The following is a 21,704-nucleotide window of genomic DNA, read 5'->3' on the forward strand; positions in this document are numbered from 1 at the left end:
GGGTCCCCCAGTGTCACCTCCCTGGCCAGGAGGTGCTGGCCCCCGAGCTGCAGCATGCAGCAGCAGGGCTGCTGAGGCAAGCAGCTCCAGTTTAAAGAAGGTTCAGCCTTGCAAGGTTCACAGCCAGAACCGGCTCTGGAGTTTTCTGTAAGTCAGCAAAACCCAGGCTCGAAGCAAAGCTGGTCTGAGGCCATGGCAGGTGACGAGGCAGGGAATCAAACACAGGCCCAGGTTTCCCACTGTTACTTTATTAGAAGGGTCTTTATATCATAGTGGTGGCCCCACTGAAGACACTTTATTAAAAAAAATCTTTTTATTCAAAGCCACATTTTAAAAAAATGGCATCCCATCCCCCCTCAAAAACAAGCTGCGTTTATTCATAGCTCCTTCTCAACAGGAAACAACCAAAACATCCTCTTTTGAAAGGGGGAAAAGCTATAACCACCCTGTAAACATGACAATCAGAAGATGTGCTCCCCTGCCCTCTTCTAGGAGAGGGACATGGTACTACAGCCCCAGCACACCCAGAGAGGGAACAGAGAGTAGGGAAAGGGCAGGGGACAAAACCATTCCCACCCTCTATTAGCAAAAGCAAAACTCGGTTGCTAGCTCCAGGCTGCAAAGGAGGAGAAAGGGACAACCGATTTACCATAAGGGTATCGCATCAGCTCCTTAACAGTCCCCAGAGAGTCTCCTTCCTCACGGCTGCACAGCACCCAGGGCGCTGACGCTCCCCGGGCTGGCGCCCGGCGGCAGTCGGAGCGGCAATGCCCTGCAGCCGGAGGAGGCACGTTACGAACAGTATGCTGCAGGACGTCCTTCTGCAAGTCACATTAACACGGCAAAGGACAGGCACCGGGTGCTGAGTTCTGTGACAACCAGTTTCGTAGACACACGTCCAGCCTGACCCCACTGGGCCCAGGAACAAAACCGCTGGGGCTGCCAGCACACATTTCCAATGCCATTAAAAGGCTCAAACCAGCACATTGCTCAGGAACAACCCCCTGCACTCATTCATTTTCCATCAGCTCCCAACCTGCTCTCGTATCCGAAAGGCACAGTCAGTGCTTTTGGAGGTGGGACAAGTGGCCTTCGCAGGACGACAGGCTAGTTACTGAGAAGCCGCTACACAGTCTGCTTGCAAAGGGTCCCAGCCCTTAAGATCTCATCTAGGCTATATTCATTAATAAAGACATCAGTGGTGTGGATCCAGAAGAAACTTGGAATGGCCCAAATAGATGTAGTCTTTCTAGTTTGCAGGAAGCTTATAAATATGTATTATGAACTCGAAATGGGTAGTAAACGTAGATGCACTCCTCAGATAAAAGGGGTGTTAAAGACCTGGGGGCCAGCTCCTTCACCTAGGTACCTAGAAGTGTAGCACATCACATACCACCTTTTCCTGAAATGTCAGTATGTCTCTAAATCAACACAGGAGACTTTAAAATAATTTTTGTTTTTAAGCCGAGACATTTTTTCTTGCTTGGGAAGCAGGCCTAAACCAAACAATGTTGTCCAGAGATCAACAGAGAGAAAAACTTAAGTGCTACCTTACACCTTTTGGCTGTGTAAAGACGAAGGTGCTGCCCAGGGAGGTCTCTGTCCCCCTGCCCAGGTCTGCGCTCCGGCTCCTGCCCAGCGGCTCAGCCAAGCCCTGCCTTGTGCAGCTGGGGGAAGGCAGCCCAGCCGGGACACGTGGCCACGGGCAGAAAGGACGGAGGGCTGGACCTGCCACGGCTCTGCCGCTCTGCAGCCTGACTCCAAGCCGAAAGCCAGGAGAATCATCCAAGAAACAGTGGCACATCATAAGGAGATGAGACATCAGTGGAGAAAGTGATGCTGAGAGCAACAAGCCACTGTGACCTGTCTTTGCATCTCCTCTCCCCTTGCATCCCTTCTTTCAAGACTCCTTTATTCCTTCCAAATGACGCTTTGCAGCCCATAACCCTGACTGCAGCGTGGCCAGGCTGACCGACCCACGTGGCCAACACATACGTAGCACTTAAAAAAAAAAAATCCTAAGCACATGTGTGATCATGAGAGTTCTGGCAATAACACCCTTCTGCCCCTCACTTGTCCTGACCAGAAGGCACATGACTGTGACCAACGCTTCACTGTTTCACCGCAGGACTGAGCACCGTTACCAACCTCCCCCTCTGCACGTGCACGTACGCTTCTTTAAGAGACAAAAGCCTGCAGCCAGCTGAACAGTTTAATTATGCCATAGTCCAGTCTCTGATAAGACAGTGTTAGCTAGGTGCCAGAGGGACTGTGGTGCCAGCAACCACAGCAAATGAAGAAGCAGAAGCATCTTTGGAAGGACGCCCTTTCTGCGCCCTTTCTGCATGGGGAGGAAGAGGAAAGAAAAAACTCAACCCTCACTCCTGCAAGGCAAAAAAAATCCAAATCACAGTCTCCCTTGAGCAAAAAGGCCACAGTAGATGATAGAAATAAATCTAAGGCAAGTGTTGGGGGGCCAGAAGGCCAAGGTTAGCCTAAGACAACGCCAAAGCTGCTCTGCCCCAGACTAGTCCTTACAGAGGACCAGGAGGAGGAGCAGCCGCAGTGGAGCGAGAGGCTGGTAACCCCTGCGCAGAGGCAGGAGCCACCGCCTGTTTCTCCTGTTCAGAACGGTTATTGCTTCAGACAAGTCCGGCGAGCACCAGGCTCACGCGAGAGGCGACGCATCCAGCTAACAGTGCAAGGACAACCGCAGAAAGGGTCCTGCCCGGCTTCCCGGCGTGGAGCTGTGCTGAGCAGGCCAGCTCCTGGAAAAGCCACCAACACTTCCAGTCAGTGTCCCCCAGTGCAGGACAGAGGCCACGTTTATCCCAGACAGAGCGAGGGGACGGGAGGGTGCTGTTGTGAGAAGAGGCTGCTGAGAGGGTCTTCCAAGTCCCAGTTGCCCACCTGCAGCCCAGGAGGACACAGCAAGTACCAGCTGGTGGCCTGCCAGCTGCGAGGTGTTAGGAGCTCTCTGCGGAGCTGAACGGGACGAACTTGGCGTGTTTGGTTGGGGATGCCGGGGTCTGTCCATCTGCCTCCTCGCTCAGCTTGAAGAACATCTCCTGCTCACGCTTCTTCTGGTTCAGCTCGTCCTCCAGGGCCTTAAGCAGAAGGGAACACACACAAGAGATGCATTTGAGATCATACTGGAGCTAGGGAGACCGTCCCACCAGCCAAGCAGGACACCCCGCGCGGGCCGAGGAGGCACTACCTTCTTCCGTGGCCTCAGCTTGTCCCGCCACTCCTTCATGTGCTGGTTGTGGTTCTCATCCAGGGACTTAAGCTTCTGGGTTTCGTGCTCAATCAAGAGGTGACACTTCTCATTCTAAACACAGACCACAACACAGAACACCCATTAAGCAGCTGGGACTGTAAATCCTGTGGACGAACAGGACTTGCGTTGGCCAGAGGCATTCAGAGCTCTGAGCTCCAGGGCGTGTTTAGACACAGCCACAAAAACCTCCCACGTCAGAGCAGGGGGACCTCAGTTCTAGTTCACTGTCGGTCCTCCCAGCCAATTCGTACGGCGTGCTCCTCGTGCTGGAGCAGAAACAGCGCCCAGGAGCTCCGAGAGGCTGAGCCACGAGGGACCGGTACCTGCAGCTGCTGCAGCTCGTTCGTGTTGCTCTCGCACTGGGCCTGCATGTCCTTCATCTGCGTCTCGTGCTTCTGCTGCTGGTGCAGCCGCTCTGCTTTTTGCCTCTTCTCCTCCTGCTGAGCAAACTGGAAGAGAGAAAAGCAGGTGCCTGTGTAGGCAGCGTCGCTCCGATCTCTGAAGCGGGTTAAGAGACGGCCCAGCTTGCACTGTTATACAGGAAAGAAAGAAAAGCCCCGAGGATGCTTCCCAACACTAGTCACGATGGAAGCAGTGCTGAAAACCACACCTGATGCCACAAAAGCAGAGACCTCTGACTCCCTGCTGTGGGTTAGAAATTTGGGAACAGTTGCCTTTTTCTGACTTCCCTCCTGCCAGCAGGCCAGCAAAGTACTTCGTCCCCAGGCCAAGCCTCAGCCCTGGTGCCCTTTGCAGGACCTGACCTGTTTTATCTTCTCCCGCTGCTCGGATGCACTCCCGCTGGAGTGGATGTGAAGGCTCTTCTTGTACATGGCCATGCGCGTCTTCCCTTCGCTCCGCTGGATTTTGGGGAGCCGAGCTTTCTCCTGCTGCTGCCGAATCTTCAGTTGCTCTAACATGCGCTGGTTGTATCGCTGCATTTGCTCCCTTTCCTGCGATGGCAGAGGGACAGGTATCAGAGGAGGACAGACACTCAGGCCAACAAGAGAGTGCTGAGGAGACCAAAGAGAGCTGGAGAGCAGAGGTGGGAGTTGCACAGAGGTGGCTGGTGACAGACAGCTCCACGGGGAAAAAGAGGCGAGAGCAGCTACGGAGTGTGCTGTGAAAGCAGAGAAGGGGGCTGGAAGGAAGCAGAAAGGACCATGAGATGTGCCAGTCTTCACTCGCTGCTCTGGGAATCCACCATCCCACATACTGGAGAGTGACAGATTCCCAGAAAAGCCCCCAAAATTCACAACTGCTTCTCATACGTTAAATGCACGCAGCGCAGAACATCCATCCCAAGCAAGCAGGCTGATCCGAGCGTTACTCTGGTCCCTTTTCACTAATAACGACCAACTCCCTTAACTTCTAACCCGCCCGCCACCCCCCGCTTACAGCCTGGAAGGGAAACACCCCCTTTGGGGACCCCCGGGCACCCTGCCGAGCAGCACCCAGCACCGGCGCAGGAAGGCGCTAACTCTTCACCTTCTCATGCTTGCGGAGCAACTCATGCCTCTGGAGGAAATACTGGTCCTTTAGCTGCTGCTTGACAAGCTGGTGCTTCTCCTGCTGCTGATGCTCTTCGAGATCCCAGATGCACGCCTCCCGGTCTGAGGAAGGGAGAAGGGTCAGGACACAACCCGCCCTGGCCCCCCAGCTTGATCGCACACAGCGTCCCAAGCACAAGCGATCCCTACACGCGGGAGCAGTACAGCAGATGTGGGGGGTGATCGTTCACCTCCTATTTTCCAAGAGAAATTGGTTGCAAACCATATCAGAGAATCATTTCTTGCAATTATGAAGCCTAATTGGTTTGTATTTGTAAAGCGCTTTGAAGATTAAAGCACTAAGTATTATTATTGTTAAACATTTAGACAGGATCTGGCAAGGCTGTTTTTTCTAAATCCTATCCTGCCAGCTTGCAACTCTGTCACAGCATCTGTTGCGTGGGAAGAGCCAGCGTTGGATAAACCCATCGTTACAGCATTTGCTTTCCTCCTCTTCAGCCCCTGCCACCCACCTCTCATGAGCTGCTGCTTTTTGTTCAGGCACTCGCGTTCCTTGTCGCAGATCTCTTTTTTGTTCTGGGCGGTTATATTCTTCATGGCTAGCTCCAGGTCCTCCTTCTGCTTGGCCAAAAACTCCTGTTCCTGGAAGAAAACAGCAGTACCACCATGAGCCCTCCTTCTGCTGCAACTTGAAAAGCATCTGGTGGTATTTTAGAAACTGCCAATCCCTCAGGCAGGAAGGATGCTGCTGTCTACTACGCATTTCCCAATGCTGGAGTTGTGGCAGTCTTCTCTCAGCCTTACCATGGCTTGTTTTTTCTGGGCGAAGTCATCCATCTTCACCTTCATGTTCCCTTTGCGCTGCTGCCGTGGCAGCTTCTCAACCTCGTTCTTGACCTTTGGGGAGGGAAATGAGATTTATCAGCAGGTAACTTTAGCCCAAGAACAACCCCACCTAATGTCGCTAAACAGACGGACCCAGGACACACCCAAATATACCAAAGAAAAGCAAGAGCTTCCTGCTAAACCACCACCAACTGCTTCCCTCTCAAGTTCTGCTATGGAGAAATGCTGAAGCTTTCCTGGAAGAAACAGATGCAGGAACCCAGCTTTCCTCCATCCTATCCCCATTTTTACCTCCTTCTTCATCTGCTTCAGCTGCTCCAGGAATTTGACGTGGTCCCGCTCCTGCTCCAGGCGAATGCGCTTGGCCTCCTCCCGCCGGCGCAGCGAGTGATCTTGTTCCATCTTCTCAATCTGCTGCTTCTGCTGCCGTTCGAGGTTTTCCAGTTCAGCGTCGTAGAACTTCTTCTTTGCCTGTATGGGAAGAGAACAGAGGTCAACCTCAGCCTCCTCTGTGCTTCGTTTCCTTCCAAAAGTTTAAAAGAAAAAAAAAAGGGGGGGGGGGGGGGGGGGGGAAGGGGCGGGGGGGTTGTCCTTGCATGAATTGAGCCTCTTAACTAAACACAGAGGGAAGAAGTTTCCAAATAACGCCCCATGAAGCACACGGGGCAGAGTCAGCTCTAGCATGAGCCCAAAGCATTTCTGAATTTGCTCCAGCACACTTCAGGACGTAAGCAGGGAGAAAGGGCTGATCTACAGCATCCCACTGGGACCCACGGCCCTGGGCAAAGATTAGCAGGCAGCAAAGCTCAAGCATAGCAGTTCCTTCTCTGCAGACCAGGATTTCCAAGTTTGAGGGCGCTGCGCTCCGACAGCGCCCTTGTGCCCAATCTCTCCCCCGCTGCGAGCAGCAGGGATGGAGCACACGGGTATCGATGGGAGCGGGTTGCAAACTGCCCCGGGGGAAGGGCAAAGGAAGCAGGTTTGGGGCTTTTGCACATCGCACCGTACGGTGAATAAGTGTCACAAATGAGAAGTGACTTGCTAAGATGGGAACTCACAGACGTGGCATGTCAAGACTTCAGAAATACAACAGAACACAGGAATAAGTGATGGCTGCCAGCCTGCCGCAAGGGGAAGGGGTTAGCAGGCGCACGTGCTAGGTGAATTAATAAAGGGTATTTAAAAGATGGCTCACGAAAGCTTTCAAGGGACTTACCTACAAAATTATTTCACTTCCACGTAAGCTGCCCAGAGAAGGACTAGGTACATAAGCCTAGTTTATCTTTATTCAGTTTATACTCAAACTTGCTAGTTTTCCTGCTCTCACGCTCTGTCCACACTGCTTTCTTATTAAAGGGCTTTTTTCTTTGAAATACAACCGCACTATAAACGTTTCTCGCAGTAGCCGTGAACAGACGTACAAGAAAAGATCACTGAAGAGGGAAAGCCCAGAACAACCCTTCCCCTGCTACGCCACGGCAGCCAGCGCTTCCCAAGCTGCACGTGCTTAACACCCGCAAAAGGCTCTGTCCTCCACAAACACACCCCGTCCCTCAGATCCCAAAGGGGTTCCTCGGTGGTCCCGCTCCCTCCGGACACGATGCCCCAGGAGTTCTGCAACCCAGAGAGCATCGCCCTGCGCGAGGGTTTGCAGGGCATCTGCAGGGGAGAAGTCAAACCAGCAGATAGCAGGAGCTTCCCCTTCCCTGCTCACGTACCGTCATTTCTTGCTCGAAGCGCCTGAGCATCTGCTCCAGCTGCAGCTGGTGTTTGCTGTTGAGCTGGGCCTGGTTTCGGTGCTCCTCCTTCTGAAGGAGACGCAGCTCCCGCAGTTCCTGGCGCCTGCAGAGGGTTACAACGGAGGGGGAGAGAGAAATACAGAGTCAGACAAGCCCAGAGCTGCATCCCGTAGCACCCTGCCACTCGCTTTGAGCACAGGCAGGAGGCAAATGCCAACTGACTGATGGGCTCTCGCGAGGAAGCAGGACGCTAATTACCTTAACTGCTGGCAAACTGACAGTTTTCACAAGTAAGGCTTATTAGCATTCACAGCTTCTCAAACAAGCCCTGTCAAAGCTCCTAAGGTGATGCTGCAGGCAACGCTCTCCCAGTCAGCACCCAAAACACCCATTCTGCCAGCTGGGTTAGCACACACGGGTCTTCAAAACACAGCTCAGGCCAAGCTGGCGCTGCCCTGGCCTGGCCCCTGCGCTCCGCATCCCTTCTTGCTCACGTCTGGGTGGCAGAAAGGGCAGTTTTCCCAAATTCTGACTTATCTACCACAACATTGCATCACTGCCCTCCTCCAGCTTCACATCCAGGAGAAGGGAGCCTCTGCTCAGACGGTTGCGTTTGAGCCCCTTTGCCACGTTTGTGCCCGACCGAGCTGGAAGTCAGTGGTGCACCGCGCAGAAGGGGCAGCAGCAGCAGCTTCCCCGTGCAGGATCCCCACCGTGACCTCTGCGGCTGCGCGTTAGCCTCGCACACCGAGCGCAGCCCTCTCTGGGGGCCCTCCTGGGAAAAGCACTGCGCGACGCTTTCTTCTTTCAAAACAAGCTCAAGCCCCATGAAGTCAACTGGTGCAATATGATGTGCTCTCTTCTAAGCTGGCTTTCAGATCAATACCTCGGTTTGTTCCAAAACACCAGAAACAAGCCCCGTAAGTGCAAATCAAGATGCCAGGAGAGTTGATTGTGCCCGCTAGCTAGTCCCAAGGGAATAACCACTTCTCCCAAAAGGTGTTCAGGGACTCGATGCTTTCCAACCCAAGCCTCTCCATCCCTTCCTCCACCTCCCAGATGGAGCAGGCGCTGTTTAAAAATTAAAGAGGGGCCTCTTTTCAGGGATGCCACCACACCTGAGATGACCAGGAGAAAGCAGCTGTGGCTGCAAATTCCCTGTAAGCTAGTACATGTGCTCCCCGTGTTATACTGGGGTTATACGCACTGCTCACATGAAAGTGAGTAGCTAATGAGCTTCTGCACGTATCTGATATTGGGGCCTAGGAAGAAGGCTGCCACAGGGACACATGGTGCTTGGGACAGATTATATCCTCAGGGAGTGCCTCAGGGCAGCAAAAGGGAGCTTAGAACAGGGCATCAAGCAAAACAATTTGTATTTTAATTATTTTATGGGCCTTTTCATTTCAGTGCTGCTACTGATAGTAACAAAGCTAGAAACAGCAGTTCCTCTCCCTGAGAATAGGTCATGAAGGTTTGAAAGCTCTAAGATCTGCAAAGTAGTCATAAAGGCTTAAGCAGGGAGGATACACCCATGAATATTAAGTGATGCTCAAGGAGTTTACAGCTCCCTTGGCTGTTCTGTTAATGAAGTCTGAGGAGATACAAGAACAAAAGGAAGAGGAGCATCTTGAGAAGATTTCTGTGCTGATTGAGCCAGCGCATCTACAGCCCTGGAGACACACTCAGTCATCCCCAGAGGACAGAGCCAGCCACAGCACAAGCTTCCCTCATCACAGCCTTGCTGCATCTTATCCCCGAGATGCATCCCTCCTTCCCCTGCATGCAAACAGAGCTCAGCTTATGCGGTACAGCAAGCCTTCTGCCAGCCAAGGAAAGGCCAAAAGAAGTGATGTCCACGCTGGACAGTTGTCCTGTCCAAGTGGGACCAAGACAGAAAATGAGAGAACTTTAGGTCGCTCCTGGATTTGCTTGCGGAGAAGAAAACCCTGCCCCAGCTTGGCGCCGTGCCCTCCCTCCATCCCAGTGACCCACTTACCTGAGAAATCTCATCTCTTCATCCTTCTTCTCATCCTCACTGATGATCTTCGAGGTGGTGACGCTCACCTCTACGCCATCCACCACAAACTTGCGGGTGCGTTTCAGCGTCTTCTTGTGCATCCGGGAATCCTGAGTTCGGCAGGGGAGGAAAGGAGGAGGCCGTGAAGCGGCTCCCCGGCTCGCTGCGCGGGGTGCGACAGCTGGAAGCCTCGGAGCCATTTTGATGCTGTTGTTAATGAAGAACATAAGCAAGGAAACCACAATGGGGGGGGAAATCATCGGCAGATTTGGAGCTGCCATTCAAGCCACGCAGCCTTTGCTTCCACGCCGCAGTACGGTGCGATTTCCACCTTGCAGAAACCTGACCTGGAGGAGAGACAACCCACCACCCAAAGACCCTTCCTCAACATGTTCAACTAAAGCCAAGCCTGATGGGGGACGCTGGAACCCCCCTGAACTGCAGAGCTGAGGAATCCACGCAACGTGAAGCTTGCAATGCTTCCCTTTAAAGCTGCCGGGCCATCCGACCCGCAGGTCCCCCCGCACGCCTGCGGGTGCGAGGCAGGCAAGGCCCCCATCAGGCTGCCATTGCAGATGGAGCCACGGGGAAACAAGCCAGCCCTGCCCCAAGGCTCAGTGCTCCTGGCCCTCGTTACCGTACCTCGCTAATTAATCCCAGCCAGCTCCGAGCCCCTTACAAAGCACAGCCCAGGCTCGCTTTCATCGTCGAGGGCAGGGACAAGTGCCAGGAGCACCACGTCCTCTCCCAACAGTGCCACAGCAGGCCAGCACCCCCGGCAGCGTCAGCCGCGCAAGCCTGGCTGAAGGACTGCGTCCAGGGACTCAGTTTCTTTGGCAAAAAAAAAAAAAAAAATAAGGATAAGAATGACTTGAATCATGCAGTCCTACAGGGAAAGCGCAGTGGTGGAATGAGCAAAGGCTCCGTGAAGTCTTCTTGCTCTTACTGTGATGACCATTACAGATATAAAAGATGGCAGAAGAGCTTCACAGGAGCCTGCAAGGCCCAAAGCAAGCCCCTGGAGAGCTTGCTGCCATGGGGGACCCAGAGAAACTCCCAGTCTCACCGGTAGATTTCTTATCCCTAACCTTTCTAAAAAAAGGAAAAATACCTGGATACTTTTTGCCAAAACTTTTTGGTTGGTGTTTTTTTTTTTTTGGACTAAACCATAAGCAACCGGACAAAGAGTCTGGTAATAAAAGAGTCACCTTAACTTTGCAGTTTAGCCTGTGATAAAAAGCATATAATAGTTAATGTTTACAACCAGAAATGGTTTAACTCTTTGCTGCCCCTTCTCTGGCTGCAACCTGCCTGGCGCCCCGTGCACGCAATCCAGCAGCACCAGGAACACAAGCAAGGGCAGAGCCGGGGCGTTCAACCCCACGAAGCTACGGCGGGGCAGGGAGGGAGCAGCGCAGCCTGGCACCCCCCACTCCCCGCGCATTGTGCGAAGCAGAGGCGGCAGCAGGGCACCTTTCCCAGGGCCCTCCAGCAGCATCGCTCCCGCCGAACAGCTCTGCGTGAACGCCCTGCTCCGAGAGCTGCCGTTTAGTTTGTTCTGAGCATTGCCTCTGGCTGGGGCAATTCAAACCATGATCTAACATGACCATCTCTTTGAGACTTACTCCTTGTGAAACCCGAAAAGCTCCTTTCCCCTTCCAGGGGACCAGCTGGGGAGAGCAATTACACGTGCAGCATCATATTCATCTTTGGCTGGCCCCAAGGAGACCAGGTGTCATGGGAAAGGCAGCGAGAAGGGGTAAATTGCTATGCCAGAGCATCACACTTCCCTCATTAGGGATCCGCATTGATTGCGGGCTCCTGCGGGGATGCTGGCTCTCATGCTCACAGCAGGAGACAGGAGGGGAGGAAAGGTTTGCCAAGCATGGTTTTCGGTCACGTTTTTGTGCCGGGAAGCTATCACTCACGCAGGCAGTTGGATAAAGATCTTGTGCAACGCATCACTCTGCCCCCTCAAGTCACACACGTGTCTTCTTCTGAAGCTCAGCAAATAGCATTCCAGTTATTTTGCCTCTTCCTCTAAGCCATGCTGACCTGGCCAGCGCTGGCTCACAAGCACTCCCAGCCTCCAGAATGCCTCAGCAAAAGCCAAGAAGCCTGGGAGGTCTTCATGCAAGTCACAGCTGACACAAACCAGGCCAGATGTATGGCAGGTTGGAAAAACTGAGAGAGGCACCAGCCCAAATAAGCTTTCTCCTTGGGCTAGGTGTTCTAGGAAAGAGCAGCAGAGTGATAGGCAATGGGTAAAGTTTAGGAAATCACATTTTGGGTTTCATACTTGTCCTTGCTCTGACTGTGTACAACCGCACAAGTCAGGCGAGTGGCATGGTTACTTCACACTTCTCAGGGACCCAAAATACCTACAAAACATCAGACTTCCATTAGATTTCAGTGGCCTGGGACAGCAAAGGACACATGTACCTGCAGCAGCTCCACCAAGAGCTTCTCCTCCGCTTGAGGACATGCCACGTGCTCATGGCAGAGCTTAACCCGGCACCATGTGCTGCGCCGCCCTGAGCCCAGCTGGGACAGGCGTCCCATAGGCAGGGCAAACAAACCACCACAGGCTTTGCCTGGAGATGGGCTTCCTCCCTCCTTGCCGGCCCTGTGTTTATTTGCAGAGCTCCAAGCCCGGACGCTCACTTCGCAAGTGCCATGGCCAGCCTTTCCAGCTATCCTGCCGAACAGCACCGGGGTGGTCTTTAGCATCGTGCTAAAGCAAGATTCCCAGACCCTCTGTCTTCATCCAGCCTCTGTCCTCTCCTGCTTTACCTGCTGCCCACCTTCAGGCACAGGGCAGACTAGGGGCAACTCGCTTTCTTCTCTTGTAGTCACAGACCAGCCCCACCCAGAGCACAGCCCGCTGCTTTCCCAGCAAGCGGCTTAAGGGGCCGTGGCTGATGCGTGCATGTGCACAGCCGCTCAAGGAAAGGATCCGAATTTCAGGGGCTTGGCTAAAGAAGGAAAAAACCTCAGCATTTTTAAACAGGGGTTTGCTGCCCTTCCCTCTCCACACCTCTGCCCACCACTCACCTTCAGGGAGATGGAGCCGCTCTCTCTGTTGAGGGACAGGTCGGCAGACAGGGAGATGGTGAGGTCCATGCTTTCGGAGGCTGAAGTGCTGCCAGAATCCGAATCCGCTTTGGACCGGCTGCCGGTGAACAGCACCGGGGGATCCAAGCTCCCATTGGCAAGCTTCTCCTCCGTCACGTTCTCCAGGTGGCTGCTCTCCGGTCGCTCCCCGATGCTCTTCCGCTCCTTGCTGCCTGGCCTGGGCTGCTTGTCCCCCTCCGTTGAGCTACCCAGCCGTCCGGGCCTTGAGATGATGTCTGGCTTGCCCTGGGTGCCCGAGGTGGCTCTCCCATCCTCTGGGCCAGGGGAGGCAGAGCTGGCAAGGGGTTTTGTGGAGTGGCTGCTCTCCAGTTTGTCATTGTCGCTGCTTATGCCTTCATCTGAGACTTGATCTTTTTGTCCATCTGTGGTCTCCTTGCCAGTCCCCACGGGACCGTTCACTGCCTTGGGCGAGGAAGAGTCCGGAGGCTTCTCCCCATCAAAACTCAGCTGACTCACCTCCGAGGGGTCCCGCTTGTGCTTACCGGGGGGCTGGAAAGACAGTGAAGGGAAGCTGTTGGGTTTTGCACCACCACTTTAACACAACTGCAAGAGCTGCAAGGACCCATGCTTCACAGCAAAGTCACCCACAGCTGAGGAGTTATTGGGAGGAAAGCTTCCCTTTTAGGACATCTGTCCTGGGATACTTCTGTCTTCCTCCAGGTGTGTGGTCCCAAGGGCCATGGACACTGACTGGAAGGAAACAGCTCCAGGACCTGCAGATTCTTAAGAGGCAGCCTAGGAGTTCGCCTATTGAACCCCTTTTCCCGTGGCTAACTCCACCGTGGATTAATCTCTGCCACAGATGGGGGAGGTCGGGCATCTCCCCCGGCAAAGCTGCCCAGGCAGCCCCGTGCTGTCCCCTTCAAAGAGCCCAGCTCTGGGGCAGGTTCGCCCAGCTCCCTCCGAGGGCTGGTGGTGCCTCACTGTGCACCACGTGCTGCCGGCGTTGCTTCCACTCCAGCTTCTCCAGCCTGCACCAGGGCCTCATTTTCACTTTTTTGTTTTTTAAAACTTATTGCAAGCCCCTCCTGCAAATGGGCAGCTGGGCCTCCTGCCGGCATTGCTGTTTCTCCGTGCCCTTGGCAGCCACCAAAAACCAGCCGCTCCCTGCCCAAGCAACTGCTTCCCCCTCCACCTGATGGGACCCAAGAGCCACGAACCAGCCTTCTGAAGCCGAGAAAAGCTGCTGGGCCCTCTTCCCCACCGCAGCCACACTGGCAAACTTGCCAGCACGGGGCCAGGAGTGCTCACCGAGGCAGACTCTGACGAGTCGTCTTCTTCAGCTTCGTCCCGACTGTCCTCGATCTCTTCCATCACCTCAGCCTTGGCCTCGGCCACCAGCTCGCGCAGGGCCCGGTTGCTGGTCACCTTGCTGACGAAGGGATGCTGAAAAGCCAAGCACAATGCACACGCGTGAGGTGGCCAAAAACCAGACCTCGTGGCTGAGTGAGCACACAGGGATGGCGACGGTGAGGACCACTTCTTGCTTTTAAACAACTGCAAAGACCTAAGGACGTGGTTCTTGCCAGTGTCACCAGGCTTAACCCCCCACATGAATTTACAGATACGTGCTGCACATGTGAGAAAGAAAAAGAGAACACGATGCCGAGGTTAAGCGCCAGCTCTGCACACAGATGCTCAAAGCATGGTGCTCTGCAAAGCTGCTTTGTGTCAACATCCCCCAAACGAGAGCACCAGCTGCATTTAAACAAGGGGCTCTCGCTGCAGAGGAGACATCCCACCTCGCCACGGCTGGGCTGAGCCCCGGGGCGCAGGTCTGAGCCCGCGAGGTGCCACTGGCAGCGGGGCAAGAGCTGGTCTGCAGGATCCCTGGGTGCAAACAGAGCGCGGGGGAAGGTTTAATTGAAATCAGGCTCGAACCACTCGGTGCGCACAGCGGGGTGTTTGTGCTGAGCCTCAGCAGAAGGCTGGGGGGTCCCGCGGGCTGGCAGGGCACAGCGCACGCCTCCTCCCGCTGGCTCCGGGGCAGGACGGGAAGCCTGCGGCCAGCGCTGCAGAGCGAGAGCATTTGCAGGCTGTGGGGAAAAGCATCTTCCAGGTTTTTGCTATTATTTTGGAAGGGCATGGGAGGAAAGGAAAGGAGATGAATTTAAATTTGGGATAACGAGGTATAATCCAAGCTGGCTGCCACGTGGGCATTTGTAGGCAACAGGAGCCATTTCTCTTCCAGCTGGTGTCCACAGGGGCTCTGCAGTTTGCTCCAAAGGGAAAAACATTGCTGTTCCTTTTTGGAGCATTTTAGTGGCTGAAAAGTACTATGAACTTTCTAAACAAGGGAAAAATAATCTGAAACCAGTCTAGGACCCATCAACAATTTTTTTTCCTTCCTGAAAGAGAATCAGGCCGTACAGACGCAGCGGTTCAGACACTCGCAGACCCAGGCAGACCCAGACACCAGCCGCACGCCCAGCCCAGGGGCCGGTGCTGGTCCCTACCTCCAGCAGCTGGGCGGCACTGGGCCGGGTCTCCGGGTTCTTGTCCAGCGCTGTCTTCAGGAAGTCTCTGAACTCCAGGGACCTTAAAAGACAGCAGTTGGTGAGAAGCTCAGAAGAGGGAAAGGCCTCAAACGCCACAGGGGTCTGCTCGACCCCTTTGCAGGTTGTGTTGCAGTTGGCACCGCCACAATCACCATTTCACTCCCAGCATGGGAAACCCTGTGCTCAGTTATTCTGATTATTTGTAAGAGAATCAGGAACGTGGCCAAGTGAGGAACTAGATTTTGCTTTACCTGTGATGGCAAGAGACGGTGGGACTGAGCAGCAGCCACTGTGCCCCAGGGCCAAGGCAGAGGGGTAGGACAGGACCCCAGCAGTTATCCTCCAAAGGGAGCCCATGGGTGGAGCTGCTTGTGGACAAGGATGCTCCAGGACCCATCCCCACAGCCGCAGTGATGAAAGGATGGCTGTGAAGGACCAGGAACCCCATAGGAGGGCACCCTCAGCCTGCAAAGCGCCGCTCTGAGATACAGAGCGCATCCCTGATCCAGGCCTGGCTTCTGAGCTGCTGGGGAGGATGCGCTCCCCCCCGCCTGCTGGGTTTCAGCGGCGGGCTCCGCCTGCTACCTGAACTGCGGTAGCAACCCTGGTGACTCCAGTGCTCTCACAACAACATGCTGCTGGCTATCATGCAATGGGTTTTGTCGTGATTAGAAAAAAAAAAAATTAACTGATTGGATTTTTTTTAAATGCAGAAGAGGCTTTCCAGACTCTAGGAAAGAAATTCTGGAGCTCTTGGCAATCTCCAGGTTTAGAGGAAAATCTGCCTTTCATAGAAAACCAAGATGTTTTAAAAACAGCCATGGGATCACCCTCGCTTCAGCGGGGCTGCGGGGGGGCAGCAGCTCCCCCCGTGCTGCCCGCACACCGGCGGCACGGTTGCAGCGCAGGCAGCGCTGAGCAGCCCACCTTCAGCCAGCGGTGCTCTCGGGGCCCCCAGCGCACAGCTGGGCCTAGAATACAGCTAGAATCCTACATTAGGTTCTCAAATTAAATAGCACTGCCGTAAAAGACTTTCCTGTCTCTTGAAATACTGCGTAAGTTGGGAGACGCGTACTCTGCTGCCCAGAAGCCCTCACCATTTGGAAGGGCAGCTGAGCGTGGGGGGGTCGGACTTGGCAATCTTCAGCAGGACTCTCATGGGGTTGAGCTCGTGATGGGGAGGCTCGATCTGGGCCATTTCGATCAGCGTGATTCCCAGGGACCAGATGTCCGCCTTGTAGTCGTACGGAGTGTCCTTCATGGTCTCGCACATCACCACCTCCGGGGCCATCCTGCGAGGGGCAGAGCAAGGAGCAGGGATGGGGAGGGATGACACCACTGCCATGCATGTGAGCCTTGCAGCAGCGATTAAATGCTTTAAATAATCCACAACATTGCACAAAAACCAGCCTGTCTTCCCAGCTCTGCATTTCGGAAGAAGCAGCATCTTTTCTAAGGGGTCCAACCCCTTCCCTCTTCCGCAGACCAACCAAGACAGCCCCGGCAGCCCGTGGAAACCCCTAGGCCATTGACATCTGGCGCGGATGTTGCTTCAGACAATAAATTAATCCTCACCAATTCCGTTCCTTCAGCAAGTGGGGTGATTTAGAGATTGCATTTCTGGAGCGAGGAGTTGTTCCCATGTGCCTGGAGCTGCTTCAAAGCCCACTCCACCCCCCGGGGTGGGGAGCGGCGAGCGCACACACGCAAGCACGTGCGTGTCCCTCGCTCCTCCACGCCCGGAGCACGGTGGCCCCTGGGCTGGCTCAGGGCACCGTGACACCGGGCAATGCTCCCGCACCACCGAGGGTGCTCACAGCTCCCTTCAGGCATGGGAAACCCTTGCATGTGTGGACGCTGGCCGAGACTCCTTGTTAAAATCCTCCCACCCGTGCTCAGTAAGGCACTGTGGTCCAACACATCCCAAAGGCCATCAGCTCCCCATTTCTGAGCAAGCCTGATTTTCAGAAGAGCAAAGCTCCTCATGAACATGGGATTTCTTAGCAAGCAGGTCACTCACCAGTAAGGGGTCCCAATGAAGGAGTCTCGCTTCTGTAAGGTTTTCATGTTTTTGGCAGACACTCCAAAGTCAGCTGCAAAGAGTAGTAACATTAGATGCCATAGGAAAACTGAACGACCCTTCTGAATTAGCACACTTGGCTGAAACGCAGATTTAAAAGCAAACACACATTGAAGCCAAGAACATGATACAACGTGCTGTTTCCTCTAAACCGAGCATCAGAAATTAAATTTGCTTTTGGGTACGCAACCACCAGGGACCTTCCCCTCCCATGTACTGTAAGACAGGGGCATAACAAGCCACCCCCACTGTAACCCAAACCCCACACATCCAGAGGGAGGTTGAGATCTTTTCCACAAACAAACGAAAGCAGCTCCATGGCGCATTACTTTCAGGACTGCTATTTCATAGCAAAAAGTCTCATTTTACACCAGAGAAACCAAAGTGCTGTTGCATTCTCCCTCTTCCCTTCAGCCCCATGCACAGCAGCCACTGCATGCTGCCTTTCCCTGATTTTGTCCCTTCTATAGAGAGCTGCTGAAGCCAACCCAACCCAACCCGAGCTGGAAAGACCTGCAGAGGGTACCAAGCCCACTCCAGGTCAGTTTGCTCTCCGAGATGGCCCTGATGACCTCCAGAGGAGCTGTTATCCATCTGCACCCCAGGCTCAGGGTGTCCCTGACCATGGGTCATCCTTGGGCCCAAGCCAGCAGAGCATTTCTTACATCGGAGCAGAACCCATGGTCACAGGAAGGTTTCCATCTTCCCAGGCTAGCTGGTCTCCATCATCCCAAGACACATCCGAAGAATGCCCCACAGCTGCCAGCACCCCTCATCAGGGTCCAGCAAGAGATCTGCACCTTCCTGACCAGACCCCACAGACACCGCTACCTTCTCATCCTCCAGCAGGTGGGTGGACACCAATTTAACTCAAGCCCACAGCGAGCTGGCAAAGCAACCCTTTGGCAAAACTCGCCCTGTCACCACCAGACCTGCTCTGGAGATAAGACGAATTCTTCCAGCTCCCAGCCCTGCCAACTGGCACCCTGCACAGGATGCTCAGCAGGCCAAAAAGCATAAAAATTGAGTTCAAAGAGGGATTAAACAAATCCGTGAAAGGAAAGTCCATCAAGGGCCCGAGCACGGCTGTGGCTCGGGGAGTCTCAGTGCCCAGCCGGGGGCCGAGAAGAGCACACAGTTTGGTGGTAGATTTGGCCTCCCACGAAACAACACAAAGTTCTCCCCCACCTTCTCCTGCCTGAGCTCATCAGCCAGCAGAGAGGCAGCTGACGGCCCGTAGGCAGGGCAGAAGGCAGACAGCATCCCTCAAACCCCCGCCACGCGCAGGCATGGCCGAACACTACAACCCAGCACCCAGCAGCACGCGCCTGCCGTTAGCGCCGCGTGAAATGGTCCCGAGCGGCACCATCGCCCACGGCCGCTCTCCCGAGCTCGGCTGAGCGAGCGCCCGCCGTGCTCCTGTGCCGGGTGGCTCACCGAGCTTGATGTCCCCGTCCTGGGTGAGGAGCACGTTGCCCGCCTTCAGGTCACGGTGGATGATCTTTTTGCTGTGGAGGTAATGGAGGGCTTCCAACATCTGGCGGCAAATCACCTGAATCTGGGGTTCGGTCAGGCCCCGGTCCAGCTCTGCGGGGAGGGAGAGAGCCGTTAAACTGGATAGGGATTCAAGCAGTGCTCCACCTGAGCAGCAGAAAGGCACGGGCTACCCAGCAGACCATTTAAAAACCACTGTCCATGTGTCAAAGCAGTGGGAAACCAATGCAAATCAGCTTGTTAAGGTAATTTATTCCCTTAGCCAGCACTCGCAGCGCAATGCCCGCCTGCTTGGAGCTGCTGGTTTATAGCTCCCTCCCAGGGATGCGCGGCTGAGCCAACTGGCCCAGGAATAGCAGATCAGGGGGACGAGGAGCGGGAGCCAGCCATGCCTGCGAGCGGGGTCTGAGCTGTACGTCCCCTGCCGATTTGGGAAACGGGTCCCTGCAGGCAAGCTGGGTCTCACCTGGTGCAGGGACGATGCCGCAGAGAGGAGGGAGCTGAACTTGGCTGCAGGCAGCAGCAGGGTCAAACACAGGCATGAACACTCGGCAGCTCCCTGTGCAACCCCTGCTCTCATCCCCCAGGGAGCCATCCCTGCTGCGGAGATGCAGCGTACCCCCCCGTACACCAGGAGGTTCATGCCACCTCCCAAAGCAACCAGCAACAAAACACTCACCAGCATTATCCCTACCCACTGCTCTGAGCTGTTTTTTCAGGTAGCGCCGGGTACCAGCACACCAGCTCATACCCTGCTGTCTGTCCCTAGTTCTGAAGCTTGCGGGGACACAACCACGGGCGCAAGCTCCCTGCTGAGCTCTGCCCAGCCACCTTCGCTGTCCGAGACTGCTTTCCAAGGCCATGGCTCTGCAAACCATCAAGCCTCCAGATGGTTAGCATCGCCGGAGCTTCCCTCTCTCCCTCTGCAAGCCCCTTCCAGCACAGATCCCCCCTCCAGTGCAGCGAAGCGTGCGGAGACCAGACCAAGCCTTAGACAACTCCAACTGCCCAAGCTGCACGGGCAGGATGGGGGCCGACAGACGGACAGACGCTGCTTCAGAGCGAGGGTCTTGCCCACAAGCTCAGGCATGCTGGGTCAGCTGCTCTGTTCTTCCTCACCGAGAGCTCCCTTGCTGTAGGGGAAGGTGATGATTTCCACTCTCCCTGAAGCATGTGGCAAAAGTGAGGTGCAGCAAGCCACAGGTTTTGTACAAAGGATTTCAAAGGTAAATGCCAGTTGCTGGTGGGGATGGGGAGGTGGAACAGGCAGCATCCAGCAACTCTGCATTTACTAATGCCAGGAGCACTCCTGGGCTCCGACCCCCAGCTCCTCCTGCCCCTCGTGCGGGGGGTGATGGTGCTACAGCCGGGCCACTTGCTCACGATTTGCTAAGCACCCCCTTCCCACGCCAGCTCCCGCGTCCTCCAGAGACTGACTGCCACGGCACGGCCCCATGAACGCTCGGGGGGGCTTAGTGTCCCAAGAGACAGGGCAGCCCTGCTGAGGTTTTCCAGGGTACGGCATCGTTTCCTCCAGCACTTCAGCAAAGGTACTTTTACTTGCAGTGATTTGGACTCGCTTTAAAGAAGATCCCTGATGGAGGTGCAATGTTTAGGGTCTGAATCAAAGATGACAAATTTGGGTCCATACTTTTCCTGGGAATAAAAAGAAAGCGAGGCCTTTGGAAATATCAGAGCTGAAAGGGAGTAACCCCCGTGGAGACAGGGCTCCGTCCCAGGGGCTCCAGGCAAGCAGATGGCAGAACACCGTGTTCGCCTCGTGGAGGGGACGTCACCTCCCCTGGGTCTGCACAGCCCCGGCACAGAGGGCCCGGGGCACCAGCCAGGGTGGTTTCGGGGAACACCCACACGCTCCCGGTCCCAGCGGCTCTGTGTGGAAGGGAGGAGTTAAAAATGGGAAGATTCCTGGAATTACTGCAAACTGCAGTTTATTCGGACGCTTGTGCTGCTTCCCCAGATGACCAATACCATACGGAGAAGTTGGCAAGGAGATTCTGGGAGGTTCACCACGACAGGCACCTAAATTACACATCTCGGCCCCGCTGCCCTTCCTGGGAAGCTGTGGGAACGGGATCCCAAGCACCCGGTGCCTCTGGCAGATACATATTTAAAGCCACCTTTCCCCTCCAGCCAGACTCTCCCTTCTCCCTGTGCCTTGTGATCTGCTGATCCCAGCAGCATTTAAATCACAAAACGACATCAAAGTAGCTCAAGAAACGCCCCAGGGGTGCCACACCTTCTGCTCTGGGTATGAAAATAGGCAAACTCATGGGAGAGAGCTGGTAGCTGGAGAAGCTGGGGCACCCATGTCTGCCATCTGTCCGAAGGTTGCCCCTGAAAGCGTGCCAGAAGGCTGGAGATGCCTTATGGACATCGCCCCGAGCACGGAGAAGAGCCCGGCCCCGCACGCTGCACTCACCCAGCATGGTGGCATCCACCGCCCCGCCCAGGCAGAACTCGATCATGATCTGGGAAACAAAGAGAGAGGAATTAAAGTCAGGTCTGCATCTCACTGAGCAAAGCCCACCGGGTAGGGAAGAGACAAAAGCGTTGGGTTTTGCCTCCCCGCACGGCAAAGCTGCCCCTTTCCCCACGGGGGGATGCAGAGGCTTCGGTGCTCCCCAGCACGCGTCCCCAGCACCAACGGCCACCCACGCCTCAGGGACAGATCCCGCACGCCACCTGCAGCGGCCGCCTCGGAGGGACCGTCCCCGTCGCCGGGCCCACGGACACCCGCAGCAGTCGTGCCTGGCCCCGCACCTGGACGCCCGCCCCGAGCAGCCAGCTTCGGCTCCGGCCTCCTCTCTGTTTACATCTCTTCCCATTGCATTTTGCAGCGAGGGCTGCTCCAGAGAGCGGCCTTGCCAACAGGATGAGATAGCTGTCATAGCTGGGAGCTGACGTGGCCGGGAGAAATCAGGCAGGATTTTCTTTGGCAAATGAGAGATGGGGAGGGCTGTCGGGTCTTTAATTTTTTTTTTTCTTTAATTTTTTTTTCCCCCCTCCCCCATTGCCCTGTAGTTCATTGCTTTCTTGATCTTGAGCAATTTGAGGGGAAAAATATGTCCATAAAGAGGTCG

At 55.0% G+C, this 21,704-nt stretch overlaps 1 protein-coding gene across 3 annotated transcripts in view; it reads right to left on the minus strand.

Annotated features, from left to right (window-relative positions):
- Window positions 1–253: 253 nt before the first annotated feature.
- STK10 (serine/threonine kinase 10) overlaps window positions 254–21,704 on the minus strand; it is a 51,470-nt gene continuing 30,019 nt past the window's right edge. For 2 of the 3 annotated variants that reach the window (XM_082324504.1, XM_082324506.1), the window contains 17 exons: window positions 21,044–21,092; window positions 18,547–18,696; window positions 17,050–17,122; window positions 16,127–16,321; window positions 14,988–15,069; window positions 13,783–13,917; window positions 12,451–13,020; window positions 9,376–9,506; window positions 7,356–7,479; window positions 5,929–6,108; window positions 5,596–5,688; window positions 5,304–5,433; window positions 4,769–4,893; window positions 4,045–4,233; window positions 3,604–3,729; window positions 3,218–3,331; window positions 255–3,107 (listed from right to left, as the gene is read on the minus strand). In XM_082324504.1, coding sequence (XP_082180630.1) covers window positions 2,967–3,107; window positions 3,218–3,331; window positions 3,604–3,729; window positions 4,045–4,233; window positions 4,769–4,893; window positions 5,304–5,433; window positions 5,596–5,688; window positions 5,929–6,108; window positions 7,356–7,479; window positions 9,376–9,506; window positions 12,451–13,020; window positions 13,783–13,917; window positions 14,988–15,069; window positions 16,127–16,321; window positions 17,050–17,122; window positions 18,547–18,696; window positions 21,044–21,092 — 2,607 coding nt within the window. In that variant the 3' untranslated portion in view covers window positions 255–2,966. Of the gene's footprint in view, window positions 3,108–3,217; window positions 3,332–3,603; window positions 3,730–4,044; window positions 4,234–4,768; window positions 4,894–5,303; window positions 5,434–5,595; window positions 5,689–5,928; window positions 6,109–7,355; window positions 7,480–9,375; window positions 9,507–12,450; window positions 13,021–13,782; window positions 13,918–14,987; window positions 15,070–16,126; window positions 16,322–17,049; window positions 17,123–18,546; window positions 18,697–21,043; window positions 21,093–21,704 lie in introns of all 3 variants that reach the window. The other variant, XM_082324505.1, reaches the window with a different exon arrangement.

This window comes from Platalea leucorodia (genome assembly GCF_965183815.1).
Source record: "Platalea leucorodia genome assembly, chromosome: 11".
Lineage (NCBI taxonomy): Eukaryota > Metazoa > Chordata > Aves > Pelecaniformes > Threskiornithidae > Platalea > Platalea leucorodia.